The following is a 24,583-nucleotide window of genomic DNA, read 5'->3' on the forward strand; positions in this document are numbered from 1 at the left end:
ACCCATATTCTTGATTTATTTATTTATTTATTTTTATTTTTTCTACTTTGCAAACTCATTCATCTTGCTAATTGCACCAATCTTCTTATTTTTATTTAAATATTTTTAATTTTATTTTTTATAAAAAGTTTGTGAAATTATCGATCTTTTAGATAAACATTAGAATTATATTTTTTCATTAAAAAATGGATAATGACATTGAAAAAAAATTTAAAAATGAATTATAATATTTTAAAATTCTAAAATTTAACACAATTTTTATCTAATTTATTAAATTAGAAGAAACAAATGGATAATAATTGTTTCAACAAATAATATAATTATTAATTTTGTATATAATTAAAAAAATAAAAATTATGTATTATTTTGTTGAAGGATGATAATTTTACTAAACATATATTAATATTTAATAAATCTATAAACTATATTTAATTGTTAAAAGTGAATTAATAAAATTTTATTTAAAATAATTATATAAATAAATACAATTCATTTTTTTAAATATACAAAGAAACCAATCTTTTTCATTACATCTATAAGTTTGTTTCTCATTACTACCATTATATTTTGGACCGATTTGGTCTATAAATTCTCATAATAATTATTATATTTTTTAAGCTTAAATTATTTTAAAAGTATTAGAATTAGTTTGATTTGAAATCTATTTGTCTACTTAAAAAATTTGAAGAAATATTATTGTGTATTGTTGAAAACAAAAGTCCATTGTTGGGCCCAAAGGTGGGAACCGTGGGCTAGAGTTCGGCCCGGCCCAATAGAGCGTGCCGGGTGTTCGATAAGGGAGTTGTATCGTGGGGCTGTGGGAGGAGTTGCCATGTGAATGGAGGCACTTGGAGGCTTCGCTGCTGCGTCTCTTTCTCCTCCACCTCCCCATTATTCCACCATTCTTCAGGTTCTCTCTCTCCAATTTACCCTCTCTTTGTCTCGTGCTTTAATTTTGGTTTATTTCATTTTCTCACCAACCAAACGCCAGTGATAAATGAGCTGATTTCTGGGTCCTTTGCCGACGCTGAAAATGGCTGGAAATTCCAAATCGTTGAATTTTTTTCAGTATTCATACAGAAATATTATCCTAAGAAATGAATGCTTGGTCTCATATCCTTCCTATCTGGATCATATTGGGGGTTCTTAAAATATGGAAACTTAGAGAAAAAAAGGGGGTGAAAAATCATATTTGGAATATTAAAATTTTGCATGGATGTTTTGGAAATACTTATTGACACTCGGGAGATATCTAGGAGGGGAGTTGCATTTGAACCATTACATTTGGTATTTGGTGTAAAACCATTGCATTTGGTAATGCTTCAGTCAAGAAACATTGTCCCTGTAAAATTGTAATGGCTAATATGTGGACATCTGAGGCAAATCAAGGTTGGATGACGATAGAATTCAGTGCATTCTTGACAAGTGTAATGTAGCACTACCGATATTGAGACAGATACGGGAGTTGTCATGTGGCTTGTTCATGTAAGGTGACATTGTGGTTCTAATCAAGGTCAACTTGTTACACCATAGAAGCTTTAATGCTAATATTTTAGTGTAAGAATACAAAGATAAATTTATTCACACAAAAGCATATGGGATTTTAACATGGTTTCATCCATTGATGATAGAGAATATTATAAAGCATAGAAAAACATATACACCCATTGAGTCTTAAAGCATCTCATGCTTCTTCGCTCTTTGAGAATATTACAGAGGATAAAAAAAAATATATAATTGTTAGTCTTGAAACATCTCATGCTTCTCTTCTCCTTGCATCTATGCCCTGAACTGTGAGGTTTTGCTCCATTGGGTATTTCCCACTGTACCTTACATCTTGAAATTCAACATGTTCAAACTGCCAATTACTCAATCTTCCTTCACAACACCAATGAAAATGATTTCAATTCAGGCATACTACAGGACATACTCAGCCCCTGATTCTGGTTCTTCTACTTGTCTATTTTAAAATTGAAGCTATTGAGCACAGATGTTTACTGGCATTGCAACTAGATGCATCCTTATCCTTTCTGCAGACCTGCAGTATAGGATAGAAAGAGAGCATCAATACCTACCTTATGCATGATCTATTGTTCATCAAATTAATCCATTGGAATAGTTTACAACCTCTAAATACCCCACGGCCTTTAAATAAGAAAATGATTTTAGCAGCTTAGCATCTCTTGGAAGGTATTTATTTGTGAATGTATGCATATGGGCAGTATGTGTGGAATAGAGAGCCCATTTTGATTTACTATTTCTATTTCTCTTTATAGACTCCACCATGGAAATCTCTGCCGCAAAGAATTGGACAGCCTCGACTGTGGAGTCCCTTGTTGTGTATAAGCAAAAATGGTATTGATAGGCCAAGAAGTTGCAATCTAGTTGGAAATTATGAGGGAAATTCCAAAGTCAATTTCTTACTTCAGCCAATGGCAAGGCTCAATAAAAGCTTTTCATTTCGGTGTGGTTTGTTTTCAGTAAGTTATGGATTGCGTCCTAAATTGAGGAAATATACTGCCAGTCTTCAGAAAGAATTAAATTGTTCAGAAAAGTTTAAGCATCACGTCTCTGTTCATTTTGTGCGATTGGTTGTTGGAGTGATGCTGGTTATGTCAGTTTCTGTTGGCGTTAGTAGGCCACCCTCCTGTAAGTTTGTTTTTATCATAAAATGGAACTCTGAATATTGTTGTGGAATGAATTGAGCATGTGTCCAAGGATTGGGGCTTTGTTTTTATTTTACACCATTATAGAATTTTGTCATTGATGCAGGGGCCCTCACTGAAGAAAATCTCCTTTTCTTAGAGGCATGGAGGACAATTGACCGTGCATATGTTGACAAAACATTTAATGGTCAAAGTTGGTTTCGCTACAGAGAAAATGCACTGCGTAATGAACCAATGAACACACGAGAAGAGACATGTATGGCTACCATCCCTTGCAGTCATTTATCTGTGGCTATTTGCAGTTCATCTCTCTAAATTATAGGGGAATAATATAAATTACTGTGTTTGGGCATGCATGGAAAATTTTGGTGTTCAAATTTGGGTTCAACAATTCATTAGTTCATTTCTCAACATTTGGATTATATTACAATGTTGCCAGAATTTTTAAAGTAACAAAAGTGAAAGAAAAGTATAATATGCCCAGTAGTTACAATTAAGTATTGGTGATAGGTTCTGCAGACCCAGGAAGAAAATTAGAAGTAGCTCTACATGGAGTGAAATCATATCATTTTCATATCTAGTCTATACTGCTGATTTGAACTGCTGGCTGTAGAAATGTTAGACAATATACATGCTCCTGATCATAACTGTTCCTTGATAATGTCATGGACTTCTTCAAACTTCTTTATCTTTCTCTCTCTCTCTCTCTCTCTCTATCTATCTATCTATCTATCTATCTATCTATCTATATATATATATATGTATATATATGTCTGCTTTGATAGGCATATGGTATCTGCTTGAACGATGTCTTTCTCAGTCTGTTTGTTTGGTCGAAGAACTTCCTGGGGTTGATGATTCCTTGCTTCCTGATTTTACAAGTTGCTTAGGGAAGTGTTAAGGCTTGGTTTTTGCCTTCATAATTTGTTTTTCTACATTTCTCTTGCATGTTTCTCTTCATCCTTGTCTACTGGTTTGCACTGCCTCTCCTCCTCTTCCCTTCTGCTAATATCTCTTGTTGATACATCCCTTTTATTGCTTAAAAGAGGCATGTATTAGATATTGAAAACTTGAAGTTACATGAAATATTTTAGGAGAACTTTGGCATTTCATTACATTCATACATCACAACATCCAATTGAAAAAAAAAAACTGAACTTGTCTATACTTCTAAGTTTCTATATCTGCTATTAACTACTGGTATACCAAAAGTTTCATTAAGTCCCTAACCAATATAGCAAAAGGAAACTTCTGGGCATGTAAAGTATATACTTGCATGGACATTTGCATGTAGAAATTAAGAAGTCTTTAAACCTTGTAAAACATATATCAAATTACTCCTATTTGACACGGGTAGGAAAAAGGATTTATATCTGGATATTCATAGAGAGATATAAAAAAAGGTATAAATGCCCTACAATTACTAAATGTACAAAATGGCATTAGATACTCAGCACCATAGGATTTTTTTTTCCCTGTTTGGGTGGGGGGAAGAAAATTGGAGGGCAAATAGATTTTGAAATGATTTATTTTAATCTGAAGTGTCTTCTTACAAAATAATAATCCTTGAAGAAAACAAAATTCAAAACAAAGTTTTCTTGAGAAGGATAAAGGCAATCTAATGTGCATACATTTTCAAATCTTTTGTATCATACCACGTATCTTCAGATGCAACCAAAATGTGGTACATAATTTTGATACTATCATCTAACACACAAACTGTACTGAATTGTGTATCATAAGTTTTCACATTGCATCTGTGGATGTAAGAAGAGATTTACTGAACCATGTCTAGTTTCTGCATTTATATATCAAAATTATTTTATTGTCAGTCAGTATGGTGGGCTTGTAAATGATTTCTAATCCTAAACCAAAACATCTTTACCTTACTTATTCTAACTCGGAAGTTAACTGTTGGAGTGCAAGGAAACTTTTGGCTAACCAGGCTGCAATGTTGTTTTTTTCTACACTTTCTGGCACATATGGACATTGAGTCATCAATATTAAAAGAACTCACTAGATCTACCTTTGTGGTTGTTATACCGCTAGGGTATTTGAGTAAAGGAAAAAGTACTCTTCAGTCTAGGTGAATTGACATGTAAATGATGACAATAAAGAAACTCTAAAAATGCTGAACTTGATAAGCCACCTCAATTGTTTTATGTTTTAAACATGTTGGAGCACTTCATCTCAATTAGTTAAACCACTATAGTTTCTTTCCAATGCATTACCTAAATCATAGTGCTGTATTTGTATGCAGATATCGCAATAAAGAAGATGCTTGCCACACTTGATGATCCTTTCACACGCTTTCTGGAGCCTGACAAGTTTAAGAGTTTGCGGGTATGAGGCTGTTTCTTCTCACCATCGTAAATTATTTCAATATTCTTTGAACTACTAACAAGCCTGTGTATATGTATTCCAGACATAGTAGGGTCTGCCTTAGAAGAATGTAGGCAGTTTTACTTACCTAAAATCTTTTAATATCTTCTTTGAAGGCAGTCTGGAACTCAAGGTGCTCTTACAGGTGTAGGGTTGTCAATTGGATACCCTACTGGATTTGATGGATCACCTGCTGGGCTTCTTGTTATTTCAGCTTCTCCAGGAGGTCCTGCAAGTAGAGCTGGCATTTTGTCTGGGGATGTTATCCTTACAATTGATGGTACAAGTACAGAAACCATGGGAATATATGATGCAGCAGAGCGCTTGCAGTGAGTTCCCTCCCTTACCAAACCAACCAATTCCCCTGGTTGATTTGTCATAGAATTGAAGAAACACATAGTTCCTAACTATTGCTGAAGTCCCACATTTAGGTTATTACAGATAAAGGGAAAAAGATAAGGTGGCAAAATAGATACATTCTTTCTGAGATTTGCTGCTGATTTCAAAATTATTCTGTTTAGTTGTCATTATTGTTCTTGATTTGTAAAAAAGATGAAGTTTGAAGTGAGCAGAGTATATTTACAGAAGCTCACATTGTTTAATATATCTTTGTCCATCTTCTGATTATTGTTATGGTAATTGTAATTATTGCTTATTTACTTAATTTAAACATGTTATAAGTCACAAAATATATGCTCTGAAAAGTGCCCAAAATGTTAATTTTTTCATTCTCAAAACTTGTCTAGATTTTGATTATAAGTTTGAAATTCAATTCCAGCAGAAGTCCTGAATGTAAGTTTCCTGTAATGTCGGCTATTTACTGATTTGCCTAAATATTTTAAATGAATTGCAGGGGACCTGAAGGAAGTTCAGTGGAATTAACCATCCGTAGTGGACCTGAAGTAAAGAGCCTATCATTGATGTAAGTTTAGTATCTTTTACTTCTCTCCTAAAATGAAATTATATCTATATATTAAAATGGATCACCCAATTGGAGATTTGAGCTTCATTGTTCAGGTATGAAACTAAGTTACCCAGTTCCATCTATTGGATATAAATTTAACTATCAAGTATCAACTTTTTAATTTGTTTTTGATGTGGTCTTCTATTTGAGCTTTGTGGTCTGTTTTTATAAAATAATCAAGAATTAACCAATTGCTTCCTTCCAGGCGAGAGAGAGTTTCATTGAACCCAGTAAAGTCAAGACTATGCAAGATGCCTGGTTTAGGCAAGGATTCCCCTAAGATTGGTTATATCAAACTAGCATCATTCAACCAGAATGCTTCTGGTGAGCATAGCCTGTTATTGGTTATATTATGCCATATTATATCAAGGAGTTTTACTTTTAGTCCATTTTATCAGTCGAAGTTAAAAATAAGTAAATGATTTTCTGGAAATCCTGACAGCCTGTATGGGCTTGATTATTAACACATGAGATCTTCTCATCATAATATTTTAATTTAGAATTGATATGTTGGAAATCCTGATAGCCTGTATAGGCTGCATCTGATTGTGCATCCTGTGCATGGTCTACAGTTTGTATAAGCCATTAATTACGGATTTTTTTTGTTTGTTTGTGTAGTTGAATAATTTTTTTTTTTTTTGATAGGCTTGTGTAGTTGACTAATCGTGTCTATATTCACTTCTTTCTTTTTTTTCTAGTCTGTCATTAGGATTATTTCCTTTTCTAGTTTTCCCTGTAAATTCTATATATTCACTGTAAATTCCTCTATCAATACACAATGAATCACAATTTCATAATTGTTTACGCAATTGCATGTCTTGTATTTGAAAAAACTTTGATTCTACATGTTGAACCAGCAGGAACTTCAATACTATGAGTTAGTGAAAAACAGGAAGTTAAAATAAATCACGCAAAGAGACTCATACGGGTAGTATACATTAAGAGCCCAACCAAGCTGTAGTAAAGAAAGAAAAGGCCTGGAGAGAGAGAAGGCTAGCCACAATAAAGAGCACCCAAAAAATTTCAGAAAAGAGGGATTGTCCAACTCCAAAAACTACTGAGACCACTCTAACAGTGATAAGATAAAGAGATTCCTCAAACTTTGGTCTAACAACGCTTCCTCTTGGAAAGTCCTTCGATTTCGCTCTCCCCAAATATACCAAAAAAGACAAATCGGAGCCAATCTCCCAGCTGCTATTTTCTTCTTTCCTAGTCCCTTAACTTTTCATTCTAGAAGAAGATTTCTCATTGATGCTGGGAACACCCACACCAAACTGAAAGATGTTAACAACAAAGTCCAAAGTTCCCTTGTCTTATCACATTGAATCAAAATGTGGTCAGCTGATTCTTCACTGTCTTTACAAAGACTACACCTATTGACCATGGACCAACCCCTCTTCATTAACGTGTCTACTATTAGAATTTTCCCCTAAACTGCTTCCCAAGCAAAAAAACGAGTTCTAAGAGGAGCACACAATCCCCAAATCTCCTTGGCTGGGAATAATAAATCGTTTTCAGCCCTTAGAGACTTATAATATGATTTGACACTAAACTTTCCCCTCTCATCATTCTTCCATACTAAGGAATCCTCCCTTTTTTGAATCTTTAATGCAGAAATGTGTTCCAAGAAATGAGTCACCTCCTCCCACTCCTAATCTTGGAAAGATCTTCTAAAATACACCTCCCAACAACTGCCTCCATCCCCTTGCCTCTCTCATAGGCCTGCCATTGTAGCATATTTGTGGGATGCAATCCTGAAAAGAGTAGGAAAAACATCCTTCAACTTAGAATCCCTAACCCAATTGTCCCACCAAAAACTCGTGCGTTTACCATTTCCAATACGAATACTAGTTCCAAGAATGAACCCTTCCCACCCTTTTCTAATGTCTTTCCAAAGACTTAGTCCATAAGAATCCCTCACCTCTTTAGTGGTCCAACCCGCCTCCACCTCCTTAAATTTTCCAAGAATGACTTTCCTCCATAAACTCTCCCTCTCAAGGGGAAATCTCCCAAGCCATTTGCCTAACAAAGCTTGATTGAACCCCTCCAAGTGCCTTAACCCCAACCCTTCATGCTTGTTATCTTTACAAATATCCAACCAACTTACCAAGTGGATCTTCCTTCTCTCCTTCATATCTCCCCATAAAAACTCCCTTTGAATTCTTTCTAATCTGATTCTCATTTTCTTTGGAATTACAAAAAGCGACATAAAATAGATCGGAAGGTATGAAAGGGTGCACTTAATAGGGATAAGTCTTCTTCTTTTGGACAAGTATTGTTTTTTCCAAGCAGCCAAATTCCTTTTGAATCTCTCCTTTATCATGTCCCAAACTCCACACGATTTATGAGGGGCTCCAAGGGGTAAACCTAAAATAAGAAGTAGGAAGTTTCTCTACTTTACACCTAAATAAAGTAGCTGCTCTATCCACATCCTCCGTGCCCCCCACTAGAATAATTTCGCTTTTTTAGCAAATTTATTTCCAGAGTTGGCACCAATTCGAAGCAAGTGATAGTTCACTTCCAAAATTTCAACTGATCTTTATTATCCTCGCAAAAGAGAAGAGTATCGTCTGCAAACAACAAGTGAGAGACTTGAACCCCTTCTCCACCTCTCGCCACTACCTTGAAATCCATAATGAAACCTCCCTCCTCAGCCTTAGCAATTAATCCACTAAAAGCTTCCATAATCAACACAAATAGATAAGGTGAAAATGGGTCCCCTTGCCTAGGGCCTCTATGCGTCGAGAAGAAATTTGTAGGAGTGCCATTGACTAAGACTACCATTTTTTTTTTTTTTTTTGATAGATAAACATAGAAAAATTATATTAAAAGAAGGGAGCAAGAAGGCAACCCGAAGCATACAGGAAGTATACACGAGAAGCCCCACAACAAAAAACACAAGGAAGCATACACTCACCAACCCTCAATTAGAACCCAACCATTCAACAAAGTTAATTAAGGAGCGGGGTTCTCCATCTAAACAAGACTTAGACCAAGAGAAAAGATTACAAACGAAGGAGATTTTCAATCTTTGGATCGACAAAGCCTCATTATAAAAAACTATCCTATTTCTTTCTTTCCACATAGTCCAAAATAAACAAAGGGGGGCTGCCCGCCAAGTCTTCCCACTCTTCTTGTCCACAAAGGAAGCGGACCAACCAAGGAGAGTGTCTCTAACCATAAGCGGAAGGACCCAATTAACCCTAAACAACGAAAACACAAGATTCCACAACACCCTCGCCTTGAGGCAATGAATAAGGATGTGGTTTATTGTCTCCTCGTCATCACAACATAAGAAGTATCTGTTTGCTAAAATCCAGCCCCTCCTTTTGAGTTGATCTTGGGTTAGCACCTTCCCCCAAGAAGCTTCCCAAGCAAAAAAACCCACCTTAGTAGGCACGCAAGGGCTCCATATGATTCTCCACGGAAACGGGACTGCACCACTAGAATCAAGAGTATTGTAAAGGGATTTTACAGAGAAAGAAGCATTCCACAACACTCTATCCTCCATCCCAACATTAAGCCTCTTTCCTTGAAGGAACGAAAGGAGACTCGCCACCACCTCCAACTCCCAGTCATTAAACGATCTAGAAAAACAAGGATACCATCCCCCCGCATCCCCCATAGAATCCCAACAATCCGCTACCCACACATCTTGAGAGACCGCAAAGGCAAACAAAGAAGGAAAAGCCTCACATAGGGGAATGTTTCCATACCAAATGTCCTTCCAAAATTTCACCCTTCTACCATCCCCTACAGTGAAGGAAACGTTTTTAAACATCAGAACGCCTTCCTTTCTAATTTCCTTCCACAACCCCACCCCATAGCCTTCCCTAACCTCACGAGAGATCCACCCTCCTCTTTCTTCCCCATACTTCGTGCTGATAATAAGCTTCCAAAAAGACTCTCTTTCAGCCGCAAAGCGCCAGCTCCATTTACACAATAGGGCCCTATTGAGGATAGAAAAATTTCTAATCCCCAAGCCACCCTTCATTTTATGAGAGCGAACCACATCCCACTTTACAAGGTGGGGCCTCTTCTCCAACGCACCCCCACCCCAAAGGAAATCCCTTTGGATTTTCTCAAGCCTCAATCTTACAATTCTTGGAATACGCATCAAGGACATAAGATAAATCGGCATGCTAGCCAAAGTGCTCCGAATGAGAGTGATTCTCCCCTCCTTAGAAATGAACTGCCTCTTCCACAAAGCGAGTCTCTTCCTCATCCTTTCTTCCACACCATCCCACACAACCACCGATTTGTGAGGAGCACCTAGAGGCAGCCCCAAATAAGTGGAAGGAAGAGAACCCACTTTGCAACCCAATTCAGAAGCCAAGACCTTAGCATTCTCTACTCTTCCCACCGGCAGAATTTCGCTCTTGTTCAAATTGATGTTCAGACCAGAAATGGCTTCAAACCACATTAAAAGCCAGCTTAGAACAACCATTTGGTCTTGGGAATCCTTACAAAAGACCAACGTATCATCCGCGAATAACAGGTGAGATACTTGAATCCCATTTCCACCCCTACCCCTTAACTTGCAGTCGGACAGGAAGCCCCCCCTAACCGCTTTGTTAATGAGGCAGCTTAAGGCCTCCATTCCTAAGACAAACAAGTAGGGGGAAATGGGGTCCCCTTGCCTTAACCCTCGAGTGCTCTGGAAGAAACCCGCAGGCGAACCGTTAATCAGAACTGAGAAGGAAGCAGTGGAGATGCACCACCTGATCCAGCCAGCCCACTTCTCCCCAAAACCCATTTTTTGCATCACTGACATCAGAAAATCCCAGTTAATATGGTCGTAAGCCTTCTCTAGGTCCAGTTTGCATAACACACTAGCTTCATCCCCTTTCGGCAGCGAGTCTATGGCCTCGTTAGCAATTAACGCTGCGTCAAGGATTTGCCTTCCTTCAACAAAGGCATTTTGGGTAGGAGACACCACCTTACTCACTACTTTCTTCAGCCTATTGGCTAGAACCTTGGCGAGAATCTTGTACAGACCACCCACCAAGCTGATGGGTCTATAGTCACGTAAATCCTCAGCCCCACCTTTCTTGGGGACTAAAACCAGGAACGTGGAGTTAAGACTTCTAACGAATTTCCCCCTCTCACAAAAATCCTTAAAGAAGCCCATTATTTCGTCTTTGACAAAATCTCAACAAAACTGCCAGAAGGCAATGGGAAATCCATCCGGTCCGGGAGCCTTGTCCCCATTGACTAAGACTACCATTCTCACAGTAGAAATGCAGAAAAGGATCCATTGTCTCCACTTGGGACCAAACTCCATTTTCTCCAAAACTGAAAGAAGGAACTTCCAATTTACATGATCGTAAGCTTTTTCAATATTCAGTTTACAAACTAAACCTGCATTGGAACTTTGTTTCCTCGAGTTGATCGCCTCATTAGGTGCCAAGGTTGCATCTAGAATCTGTCTAGCCCTCACCAAAGCGTTCTGGTTGTTCGACACCACTTTACACCAATCACCCTTTTCAGCCTATTAGTTAGGACTTTTGCAAGAATTTTATGAAGGCTCCCCACAAGATTGATTGGCTTGAAATTATTCACATCACTTGCCCCTCCTTTATTCAGGATAAGAACTAAAAAAGTTGCATTAAGACTTCGAAGCACAACATTCTGCGAATGGAATTCCTTAAAAAATTGCATCACTTCCCCACCAACTATAGGCCAACAAAACTTCTAGAAAGCCAGTGAAAAACCATCCGGCCCTAGTGCCTTGTCACCTCCCAAATCAGATAGAGCTTTAGTTGCTTCATTCTTTGAAAATGGCCCCTCGAAACCCTCATTATCCAAGGAGTCAAGACTTCTAAATAACCTTGAAACCACATCAGGTCTTCTCACATGTGTTTCTTCAAACATGGATTTGAATTACGACCCAATCCCTTCTTTAAGCTCTCCTTTTTTTTCTAGACAAACACCTTGGACAGTAAGGCTATTGATAAAATTTCCCTTTCTCCTTGCATTAGCCATGCGATGAAAAAACTTAGTGTTAGTGTCTCCTTCCTTCAGCCATAGTGCTCTTGATTTCTGCCTCTAAGAGATTTTTTCAAGGATGGCTAAGTGACTATACTCATCTTTGGCTGTCCTCTTTCTTCTCCTATCTTCTTCAGAGAGGGGTCTTAACCTTTCTACACTATCCCAATAATTTATTTGCTCCAGGGCAGCATCCTTCCTAGCTGAAACATTATCAAGGACCTCTTTGTTCCATTTCTTCAAGTCACATTTCAAAGCTTGTAACTTCTTAGCAAATACAAAGCTAGGACTTCCCCTAAAATTGTAAGTCTACCACCACTCTTTAATTTTTTCCGCAAAACCTTCAACCCATAGCCACATGTTTTCAAATCTAAACGGGCTTTTACCTTTTCTCATCTCTCCACAATCTAACAAAATAGGATAGTGATCAGAAACTAGTCTTGGCAATAGATGTTGCATCACCCTACTACATGATCCTCCTCCCAGTCTCCTGAAAACAAAAAACGGGCTAACCAAGTCTTTAGCGAACCTCCTTGCCCTCCACTCTAGGTGTAACCACCACCATCTAGTGGCAGGTCTACTAGCAGAAACTCATCAATAAAGTTGGAAAAATCTCTCATAGCAATTAACATCTGCCTACCATTACTTGTTTCAACTAGAAACTGCACCACATTAAAGTCACTTGCTATGCACCAAGGCTCATCCCAGAGCCCCTTAACAACGGCTAGCTTTTCCCACAACTTTCTCATCTCCCTTCCTTTTAGCGGGCCATATAAACTAAAGAACACCCAAATGAAACCCTCCTTGTAGTTTCTAAAACAACGAGAAATAGAAAAAGCTCCCACTTCAACCTCCAACCCTTCCAAAACTCTCTTATCCCATAGTAACAACGCCTCTTCTACCGTGCCCCTTGCATTTAGAGACACCCAACCCAAATTCCTATTGACCCCTAAGCTTCTCACAAACCTATCAGACATCTCCCTCATTTTTGTTTCCTGAAAACAGACCAAATCTAGCTTATGTTTTCTCACCATAGACTTAATGACCATCCTTTTATAAGGTCATGCAAGCCTCTAACATTCCAGGATAAAATCCTAAGCTTCATTTAGGGACCACGACAGCTTGCCTTCCCAAACCCCCACCCTTAGCTTCTCTTCCTGCAATGTCGTCATAATTAATGGTGTTAAAGAGCTTCTTCAACTTTTTGTCCTTCCTTGAACAGAACATTGTTCCTCTTTAACTCGCTTTCGGTGTACTAGCAAGGCATCTCCTGTTCTCAATCTCCATAAGAATTCTCAAAATATCCTCTTCAAAACCTTCAACCAAAACCCCCACAAACTTGCAGAACCAAAGAAATTTCTTATTTACCTAATGGAATCTCTCCCTCTTTGATTATCTTGCAACAGTGATTTGAAGAGTTGGAAACTCCTCTTATGATGTTTCGCTTTGGTCGTGCATGGGGAGAATTCCTTTAACTCGATTCCTTAGAGTTACCCCCTTTGCCCCTCCTAAACCTTTCGTGATCCAGAAAAGTAACAGAGTGTCCATACTTGAGAATCATACCAAACGACACACTTGTTGACTCAGACTTAAGAGGATTTTCAAGCTCCCCCTCAGTCTCCCTAGTCCAAATGTTCCACACAGAATCTCCCAACCTCGAAAGTGAATGAGAAGAAGTTCCAAAAGAGCCCTCGACAACCTTTTCCCATGTCATACCTTTTCCCATCATGACTTAGAATATTTATAGAAATACTCCTAGTAACTTTCCTTATTTTATAAAGATGTATATTTTTACAAGGAAACATCAATATATAAAATACTCCATACAATAGTCTTTACCAAAGGAATATGTATTAAATAGGAATTTGAGATACTTTTTTACCACATCATATATGTTTCACAACTCTACTCTATATAAGGCTTAGACTATTAGATCTTAAGTCAGCAGTTCTTCTTGTCACCTCACTCTCCCATACAGTTTCCCCTTACTAAGTGGTCCAGAATTTTCAGGAAAGAGAGATTTTTAGTTAAAGTTGTTAACACGAGTTAACCAATTAAATGGGAGGCTGCTTTCAGTTCTTAGTGCATGGGCCATACATATCTCATTCTCGTCCCATTTTAGATGGTTTGAGTGAATGCATTCACTATTCTGCTTCATGTAGGGCATTCTTTATCAATGGGGCACATACAGACAAAAATATTGGAAAAAGGTTGCAATCCAATGTACGAAATTTGATCCTTTGAGCAATTTATATTTTATTGATAGTGTGCCCACGAAAGGCAGTTAGGTTAAACAGATCAGTTGCAAGTGTTATGATGATTACTTTATAAGTGAGAAACATCTGAAGTATGTGAAGTTTCATGCATTTACTACTCAGTGCCTACTACAATAAATTCTTTTTCATTTTTTCTATCTTTTCATTTGCTAGAATGATATGTTATTCACATTGGATCTTCTTAAATTTTAAATGTGATACACTGGAATTTGTTCTTACAATGTATATCTCATCTAGGTGCTGTCAAGGAAGCGATTGAATCTTTAAGGAGCAATGATGTGAATGCCTTTGTTTTGGACCTCCGAGATAATAGGTGATTAAATCTCAATATGCTCCTTTTTAGACTTGGTCTATGGCAGACTTTCTAAAACAATGAATTTGGTGCAGTGGTGGCCTTTTCCCAGAGGGAGTTGAGATTGCTAAGATTTGGTAAGCTCCACTGAACAATTGGTTGAGAAAATTTTCTTTTACCATCTATGCAATTGTGTTTCCATTTTCTGTTGCCTTATCTTTTCAAGTTTAGGTGGTACTATTTTTCTGGTAGTACTCAGGATATGCTTTGGTAATGTTTTGACTAATCAGTTATACCTATCAATTTTTTTTAACCATTTTTTGATTTTTCAGTTACTCAAGTCCTGGTTGACAAAGTCTTCTTTTTTGTTGGTTACATTAGCTTCCATATTAACTGTTTTAGTGAACTAAGTAAATTGTTTTATGCTCACTTTTAATTATGCTTGCATTAGCTGTTTCTTGTATGTTATATTTACAACTGTATATCAACTTTCAAACACATACAACACTGGAGAAAAGAAAAATGCATGTTCAAACAACTTAACATTCAACTCTTGAAGAGCTAAGACTGGATGTTATGTTAAAATCAGTTTTCATGTGTGTGCTGCTTTAAACAGACAAAAGATCGTAAATGCTATTAAGTTGTTCAACATTTATCTTTCAAATACTAGAAAATAACTTGCTTTTAGCTGTTAGAAGTTGTGAGAAACATGGGTTTCTTTAGCCTAAGAAAAAAGAAAAAAAAAAAAAAAAAACTGGAACTAGAATCATGGATTTGTTTCTTAGTTAAATATCGAAAAGGGGTGAATATGCTTGTTCCCATATTGTTGCACCTGCAACCAACAATGTCTAGGGAAATAACCAAGTTTAAATTGATTCATTTCCAAGATTTCTCCCAAACTCTCATAGAGGATGTGCAGTTGCTACTTTTTATGTATTGCATGTAGCAAATGAATTCTTTTGAGTCATCATGATAAAAACAGACTCATCTTTCTGATTGTTGTTTGGTTTTATAAACCCTTTTGCTCAGAAAAGAACTTGTGTTTCTCACAACTTAAAAAGTTAAAGTGAGAATTTCCTGATGGATTTCTGGATATCTTCCCTGAAAACGCAAAATCAGACAGCATTTATTCTACTGCATTTTTTTTTTTAACACAAAAAGTTGCACTAATCAGTAACCATAGTGTATATGTTTTTAGCATAGAAGTTCAAAAGAAGAGAATACTCAAAGGATTTGCTAGGAATGTGAGAATTGCAGTTCAAAAGAATTGTGGAACATGAGGTGGGACACCATAGAGAATTGTGAATGTTCTGTCCCTTTTGGATCTTGAACTTGGAAACTCCCATGTCCCAAATTTAATCCTTTACCACATGAGCCAAGCTTCAAGGGCTTGTAGATACCTAAATTCAGTTACCAACACATTTGTTTACTGGCTTGCTTACTAGTTACTGCACAGAAATTTAACTAAATTGTGCTAATTCTACTTGATGCATTTCTAGTTGTTAAAGTTCTTAATACTTGATCTGCATTCTGTTATGGAGCTGTCATGATGTTCCATTTGTTTTTCCTTTATTCTCTCCATTTTTCTGCTTAAGTTATTTTGAATTGTAATGTGCTAGTTTGTTTGTTATTTCAGTTCCTATTTCGGTGGATGTAAACATTGGACAAGCTATATTTAAAGCTTGGCAAATATTGATTAAAGGGAGGGATCGAAAATTCATTATTCTGCCAAAAAAAAAATAAAAAATCTTGTGCATAACAAATCTAGTATCAGAGCCCAAGCATGGAGCTACATGTCTGAGTGAAGAAACTAGAGGAGAGTCTAGACTTGCTTGCTAATGGCCAGAAACAATATTTGTGTCATGTTATCGAGAGGATAGAGCGACTGAGTCAATAGTTCATTGGCAAGGGCACTTGCAATTTGGGTGAAAACTCAACAAATAGGTTCGGGCAAGATCAAGTCACATGTCCTCACCTATGGATGCTAGCTTCTTGTGCAAATTCATTCCTAAAATAGTGAAGTTGGATTTTCCTAGGTATGATAGGAAACAAGATCCCACGATATGGATTTGCAAAGCCAACAAATACTTCAGGCTCTATGAGATTGCTAAGTTGGAGAAGGTCATGTTAGCCTCTTTCTATTTGGAAGGAGACGCCTAACTTTGGTTTCAATTCCTAGAGCAAGAGATCATCTATGTTTCATGCAAAGATTTCAAGAATGGGCTTCTCTCTTGATTTGGTTTGAATCAATTCGAGGATCATTTTACAGAACTAATCAAGCTACCACAAATGGGCTCAATAGTCAAATATCAAAGTAGGTTTGAAAAGTTGTTCTCTCTCAAGATTGAAAGGTGAGTTGCTTCTTAACGAGTTTGAAGGTTATCATATGGATTGGTGTACACACCAACAGATCCCCCTACACTGACTATAGATGATAATGGGCATCTTGGTATGGGGTTGAATCATCAACCTTAGTGATGGCTCCCCTTACTAGTAAAGGGAACTGAAAGGGCCTACTATTAAAAGCAAGCGGTGCTCAATCTCCAAGTCCAGTTACTTGACTTTCCCAATCATTCCTATTTGTCTTAAATCTATTATCTTAGTTAGATCAAGGATGGGGGCTTCGTGGCTCCTTTTTTCTACTTGCGAGCTATTCCACCTTCTTTCCAACATCTGCTTATGGTTCTCTTCTTTATTCTTTCTTATTGGGGAGGTAGGCTTGCCTATGACGACGGTATTTTTAGATGCTTTACTTCAACACTTAGTAGAACCTTGGTTCTATCAAGGCACAATATTTTACTCACTCCGAACAATAAAGATGCAAAAAACAACATTCCTATGTAACCCCCACTCCTACTTCTAAAGAACCTGAAAGTTGAACTCCTAACTTTCTAGTGACTCCCCTCCTCTCTACCTTTCGAAAAGTAAACTACACTTTGCAACCGGGTTAGCGAGACTATTTGAAACTTGTGATCTTGCTGAAAGAAGGTCCAATACTCAAGCTATTTGACCAACTAACCCGGTTGTGAGCAACCCCGGTATTCAAAGTTCATAGGCCAATTGCAACAATGGTTAAGAGAATGACGCCGGAGGAGTTAACTATTTGAAGGAAAAGAGGTCTATGTTTATATTGCAATGAAAAATACACCTCGAGACATAATTATCAGAAGCTCTTCATGATCGATGGTAGTTGAGAAGAAGAAGATGGAGATGTCGAGATCGGAATTGAAGATGTAGCTCTTGAAATTTCCTTTCACGTTGTGGCTGGAGTTTAAGCATAAAAAACTATGCATGTTTGGAGTAGAATTATGGGTCATTTTATAATTGTTCTTGTCAACTCAAATAGTACTCATAATATCATAAGCTTGCAGGTGGTGCAATGGATGATGGGTGAATCTCCCATTGAGTTCCAATGGAAAGTTGGAGGTCATGATGGCTTTGAGAGAATAATTAGTCAGTCTAAGGAAATGTTTCAAGTGCAACTCAAGCTCTAAAAGGTGCCATCTTCAATTGATTTCTTTATTCTACCTTTGAGGGGGCTATGACTCAGTACTTGACACACAATGGCTTTAAATATTGGGTCTTACTCAGTGGACTTTGAAATGTTCTATATAAAGTTTAGTTGGGGCGTTAAAGAAGTGATAAGAGGTAACTAGCTTTCACAACACCTTAAGTGACTTTAACCCCTAACAAAAATAAACAAGAACAATCGGGAATCATTTTACATGTTATGCATAATTCTTCTATTCCCTTACAAGTGCGACAAATTCCATAGGGATACCAAGAATTGTTAAAGGAGCCTATGGAACTTCCTCCAATGAAATCAAGATCATTGCATTCCTCTTCTACTAGAACAGGGACCAGTTATGGTTCAACCTTATCGATATCCTCAGTTTAAAAAAAATGAAATTGAGAAGATTGTCAAACAACTACTAGTTGTTGGTGTAATTCATCCATGTAACAGCACCTATGTGGCAACGGTTTTGCTAGTTAAAAAACATGATAGATCTTGGAGGATGTGCATTGACTACCGGGTGTTAAACAAAATTATGGTGAAGGACAAATTTTCAATTCCAATGATTGATGAACTTTTGGATGAATTAACAAAAGCTCAACATTTCATGAAATTGGATTTACGCTCAAGCTATTATTAAGTACAGATGAATTTGGGGAAAATTGAGAAAGCAATTTTTAGGACACACCAAGGTCATTATGAATTCTGGGTGATGCACTTCAACCTCACAAACGCTCCTTTAACCTTTCAAGCACTAAGGAATGAGGTATTTGAGGATTTTTTGTGCAAGTTTGTGTTAGTGTTTTTTTTTTTTTTTTTTGTGTGTGATATCCTTGTTTATAGTAAGAGTTGCAATGATCATATGACATGTTTGTAAATTATTTTTGATGTTTTGAAAGCTAATCAATTATGAGTGAAGCTTGAAAAATGTTAATTTGGGTAGGAAGAAGTGCATTATTTAGGATATATAATTTCAAGGAGTGGAGTAGATGTTGATGGCCCAAGCCAAAGAATCCTAAAGCTTTGCAAGGATTTTTAGGCCTCATGGGATATTATTGGAAATTGATAATATGCAAAAATAGTCACTTCACTTACCAACATGTTGCAAAAGGAATCATTTTCGTAGTTCCTAACGGCAAAAGAAGCTTCTCAAAGACTCAAGGTAGCAATGAGTTAAGCCCCAGTATTATCTCTCCGATTTTTTTAAAGCTTTCATTGTTGAGTGTGATGCCTCCAATCTTGGTGTAGGTGTTGTTTTATTACAAGATTGACCCATCGCTTATTTTAGTCAAGCACTTTATGGGAAGCACCTTTTCTTGTCAACATATGAGAAGGAAATTCTTGCATTGGTGTTATCTGTTTGAAAGCGGAGACCATGTCTTTTGGGGAGAAAATTCAAAATTTGGCAAGATCATCAAAATCTCAAGCACATTTGGACTCAAAAGATCACAACTATTGCCAAACAACAATGGTTATACAAATTAATGGGTTTATTTCTCACGTAGAGTATAAAAGGGTGGAGAGAACGTCGTAGCTGATGGACTATAAAGATGCTAGGAAGCTGGTAAAGAGGCGGGCACTTGTGTTTGATTAATTCATCATTAGTAGACAGGAGGAGAGTGAAGCTGACCAATTGCTGCAAGAACTCGGAAAAAGAATTCAACAGGAGGAAGCAATTGGGCCATGGAAACTACTTGGTGAGATTATTCTGTTTAAGGACTGAATATATTTAAAACTTGTGCAAGATATCATTGGAGAATTCCGCGGAAGCACACATGAAGGATATGTGGAGACGCTATAATGAGTCAAAGCCAATTTCTATTGGTAGGAGATGAGGAAGCATATTAAAGAGTATAAACATGGCTGTGATGTATGTCAATGTCACAAGGTGGAACAAATGGCACTTGTGGGTTTTATTGTAACTTCCAATTCTACAACAAATTTGGGAGGACATATCGATGAATTTTATGAAAGGATTACATCCATCAAGTGGTAAGACTACTATCCTAGTTGTTGTTGATAGGTTGTCTAAGTATGCCTTTTTATTCCTCTATCTCACCCATACACCACTGTGGGATTAGCAAGATTATTTTTGGATAATGTTTTCAAGCTTCATGGCCTTCCAAAGTCATTCAGGAGAATTATTTCATTTAAATGATGCTTCCTTCAATTTTAGTTCAAGCTATCATCCACAAACGATGGGCATAAGTGGAGTTGTGAGTAGAACCTTGGAGATGTACTTGGCACATATTGCCTTCTTTCTAAACTTCACCCTTGTGGACAAGGGTGATTCTTAAGAGGGGAGGAGCTGTTGTAGAGCTATTACAATGTTCCATTTGTTTTTTCTTTATTTTCTCATTTATTCTCTCTATTTTTTATGTTTTAAGTTGTTTTGAATTGTAATGTGTGAGTTCATTTGTTATATCGGTTCCTATTTCATTGGATGTAAATGTTGGACGAGCCATATTTAAAGCTTTGCAAATACCGAATAAAAGGGGGATTGAGAATTCATTATTATGTAATTCTAAGTTGTGATTGGGAGGCGTTGGTCCCTCGAAGCACCTACAACAATCAATTTTGTTCTGTTTGTAATTAAAAAAATCTTGTGCTTAACAAATTGGCATTGTTGTCTCATGTGGAGTTGGTACATATTAATTATGTAGGTCAAGCCGTTTTTAGGTAATGATTGGGCTTTTGTGTATCAAACTTTCACAATCCCTTCCTATCATAAATTATAATTTGGTTACTTTATGTTAATTTTATCAGTGAGTGCACCCTGTTTTACAATTCTAAATGTTAAGGTTTCAAACTATGCTGCAAAGTTCTCATTCTTAGTCATTTTCATCCAGGTTGGAAAAAGGTGTAATTGTGTATATTTGTGATGGTCGTGGTATTCGTGATATATATGACACAGATGGAAGCAGTGTAGTAGCAGCTTCAGAACCTCTGGCTGTGCTGGTATGCTTTCTTATTTCCTACCAGTTTCAATAGACCCACAAAGCTAATTTCAAAGTGTGATGCAAATGAACGGTACCCATGTTATTAACATGGCTGAGAGAGGACCGGGAAGAGCAAAAAACATTGTTAAAGAAGAGGATCCATGGCAGCAAGTGGCTGTTTTGGATCACCTTGCTTTAATATGTACACTTAGAACCAGTTCGTCTTGATTCTTGAAAAATTTATATAGATGGTTAAATATGTTAATGGGTTAAATTTACTTCAAAACAATGTATATTATTGAATCCAGTACTGCAGCTTTGGGGTCCGTTGATTCTCAGACTGTTACTTCTTTGAAAAGTGATGCCTTCTAGGTTTGTTGATACTCGGTCCAGTACAAGATGCAAGCCTGTTTGAGGATTGTTTTTAAAATCAGTTTTTTGTTCTTAAAAACATAAAACTTTTTTCCTTACTTTAAAAACATGTTTGGTAATTTTTTGACAGAAAATAGTTTTTTGAAAGCTTATTTTGAAAATAAAGTTTTTTCTGAGAACAAATTTTAGTTGTTTTCAATTGTTTTCTAGGGGCTGTTTTAAAAAATAATTAAACAAATATAAAGAACGATTGAAAGTATAAAATTGTAGATAAAAGTTATTATTAAGAAATATTTGAAAATATAGAAAATAGATTGAGAACATTACAGGCTCCCAAACCAACTTTGTTTTAAAAAACAAAAGAGAACTGTTTTTGAAAATGTTCTCAAACAGGCTGCACATCTCCAAAATACCAATCCACCGAGGATGTCCCTCATGTTTTTATCACCTCATTCCTGCTCATAGAAACTTTAATTTCTTTTTAACTGGATTGATCCATTTTTCTTTCCTGGATGTATCAATAAGAGAATATTTAAAACTGGATTATTCCATGATTTCGTCTCAATGGTCCCCTTAGTCCTTACTGCCTTCGGTGCTTTTGCGGATTATGCAATACCATTTAGTGTTTTTTCCTTGTGGTCCTTATTACAGTTTTCTTTGTTATTATCTGAATATCTGGAACTTTACTCTTGACTCAGTAATCGAAATTTATAGTAGAAAACTGCTGATGTCTTCTGAGCCTCTGTTAGGTGAACAAAGGAACTGCAAGTGCTAGTGAAATATTAGCTGGAGCATTGAAAGACAATAAACGTGCAGTGTTGTTTGGAGAACCCACATTTGGAAAAGGGTATCTACTTTTCCCTCTGTAGCATGCATAGATTTTCTGATATATGCATGCCTAAGAAGCACTGTCTGTCTTTCTCTACAGCAAGATCCAGTCGGTTTTTGAGCTATCAGATGGTTCGGGCTTGGCCGTTACAGTAGCTCGTTATGAGACACCTGCTCACATTGATATTGACAAGGTTTGGCTCTAATTCTTGGTCCCTCTTTTCGAGTGTGCGAGTGTGCACAGGGCAGCAGGCAAACCATGCATATCTTACTGTCCCTGTTTCTTTTATTTTTCTTGCACTTTAGGTTGGCATCGCTCCAGACCATCCTCTTCCAACTCCATTTCCCAAGGATGCTGAGGGTTTTTGTGGCTGCCTCATGGACCCTACTTCTGCTTGCTATCTCAACAGGGTTCAGCTTTTTTCAAGATGACAGAATCCTCAGTTGTGACTTACCATTCATTTTTTGGGCTCATTGTTTCCATTAAGTGTACATTTTCACCCACAAATGTTTGAGAAGATTTTGGAAAAAGAAAGGACAAGACCAATCGCCTTTTTTCATCTGTATTATTGGGTGTTCATTATTACTCCAAAAAATGTTCCTGGATTTTGGAAAAAAAAAAAGGGGGCCTTTTAGTCTGTACGGTATTGTTTGTTCTTGATATAAAATTTCATGAAAGAATTTTCAAGCTTCATATGTTTCTTTGTTGGCTTGCCTTTGCAACCAATAAAATTTTATCTATGGCTGGGATGGTTTTTGTAGAGGTCATTCCTGGAAGAAAACTGATGTTATTCGGAGTCCACCTTAAAGAGCCTTTCCATCATAAACTTTTAGGGGGTGTTTGGTATACGGGAATAGGGAGTGGGAATAGACATCTCATTCCTTTTCTCCCTTATATGTTTGGATAAAAGTTAAGAAGGTAGAAATTGAATAAAAAATTATTCAAACAGAATCAAATCCAATTTATAAGTCGGATTTGAATTCATCAAAAGTAAGTGGTATTCTGATTCATTAAATTCATTTGATAATATAAAATAACATAAATTTACTATTTTACCCTCTTATCTCATTCTTCAAGCCCGATGTTTATCTTCTTTGTAAAGCTAGAGAATCATTCATCATCTACTTCTCTGCAACAAGTGATTCTCTCAAACTGAATTAATCAATAAGTGATGTTTATCTTTTGGAAATAGGAAAAACATTTACTAGCTTTGAGAATTTAAATATTATAATATATATATAATATATATATATATATATATATATAAGGGAAGTTGGGTTTGTTTTGGGTGTTTTGAGCTATCCTAGGATAGGTAGCAGTGTGCCTAGGAGCGCGAGCCCTGCCAATTGAGCCGTTGTTAGTCGTGGATAGGCGTTTGTTAGGCTGTAAAAGGGTTGGGGTGACGTCTCATAAGGTTTGCCAATCTGCTATTAGGCTCTAGATCGAAACCCTAAAATGAGTTCAATTTTCAAAACCATGTTTAGGAGATCCAGTGATTCTCAAGATACTGTTGTAAACAGTGAAGAGATCAATTATCCTAAGATCCAAAATGATTTAGATGATTGGAAGTTACCCAAGGTGTCTAATCAAGAAATTTATAAGAAAGGAACCTTTAAGTTTTTCACAGATTATACCATCAAGACCTCTGAATTGTCAGTCAACTTAGAACAAGACGACCAAGTGATAAGACTTCTAGATAACGGATCTATTGAAAAGCATAAGAAAGATGACTATAATTTCATACACTTTGGTATGATTCAAGTAGCAGCTAAGCCTTTGATAAGATTAGGTTTAAACACCTCTATTGTCATGTGTTTAAGGGATAATAGGCATCTCGAATATCGAGATTCTATTATAGGCACAGTCCAAGCTGGACTGAATGATGACCCAGTTTATTTCCAGTGTTATCCTAACTTTACAATTAGAATAAGAGATGCAGACATCTTAGATTCTGTTGTCCTGCATATTAAGACCCATGACTTTAAGATCAAACCAGGAAACAGTCCTGCTTTTATTATAACCAGGTTTGGCTATAAGAGCATGAACACAAGCGTTGGATCTGGGGTTCTTTGCACCAGCCCTAAGGGTGAGACCACTTACTTTCACTCAGATATGCTTGATAAGTTAGATTTCATCATCCCCAAGAAGATCTTGTGGAAAGATGTTGAGTTTCCTGAAAACTAGCATTTTGCTAATGCTGTTCCAGCCATTGCACAACGATCTGAAAGGATTGAACAAAATTGTTCAATATCCTGATGGAGGAGGAGAACTGGTTTTCTCCAACTCTTTTAGACATTCTAGCAGCCCTAGAGTTTCAGTTTATGAACCCTCTAGAGCTTCAAGCTCTTCTATCCCAGTTAG

At 36.8% G+C, this 24,583-nt stretch overlaps 1 protein-coding gene across 2 annotated transcripts; it reads left to right on the plus strand.

Moving 5' to 3' along the window:
• The first annotated feature begins 810 nt into the window (after positions 1-810).
• LOC100252881 (carboxyl-terminal-processing peptidase 2, chloroplastic) lies at positions 811-22,915 on the plus strand. Of its 2 annotated transcripts, XM_002285525.5 has the most exons (14): positions 827-910; positions 2,277-2,355; positions 2,482-2,649; positions 2,773-2,922; positions 4,927-5,009; positions 5,169-5,377; positions 5,902-5,970; positions 6,218-6,336; positions 14,514-14,589; positions 14,664-14,705; positions 20,932-21,040; positions 22,143-22,240; positions 22,322-22,415; positions 22,528-22,915. In XM_002285525.5, the coding sequence occupies exons 1-14, from the start codon at positions 839-841 to the stop codon at positions 22,651-22,653; spliced, it is 1,494 nt and encodes a 497-aa protein (XP_002285561.1). In that variant the 5' UTR covers positions 827-838; the 3' UTR covers positions 22,654-22,915. The 2 variants fall into 2 exon arrangements, with proteins under 2 accessions (XP_010645207.1, XP_002285561.1); XM_010646905.3 differs by having other exon boundaries at positions 811-910; positions 2,277-2,649.
• Positions 22,916-24,583: the final 1,668 nt, after the last annotated feature.

This window comes from Vitis vinifera, chromosome 5, assembly GCF_030704535.1.
Source record: "Vitis vinifera cultivar Pinot Noir 40024 chromosome 5, ASM3070453v1".
Taxonomy (NCBI): Eukaryota; Viridiplantae; Streptophyta; class Magnoliopsida; order Vitales; family Vitaceae; genus Vitis; species Vitis vinifera.

Coding starts and splice junctions, on each gene's coding strand:
- LOC100252881 (XM_010646905.3), top strand. CDS start 839: ATGGAGGCACTTGGAGGCTTCGCTGCTGCGTCTCTTTCTCCTCCACCT. Junction 5,378..5,901: donor GATGCAGCAGAGCGCTTGCA/GTGAGTTCCCTC, acceptor AATGAATTGCAG/GGGACCTGAAGGAAGTTCAG. Junction 22,416..22,527: donor CTCACATTGATATTGACAAG/GTTTGGCTCTAA, acceptor CTTGCACTTTAG/GTTGGCATCGCTCCAGACCA.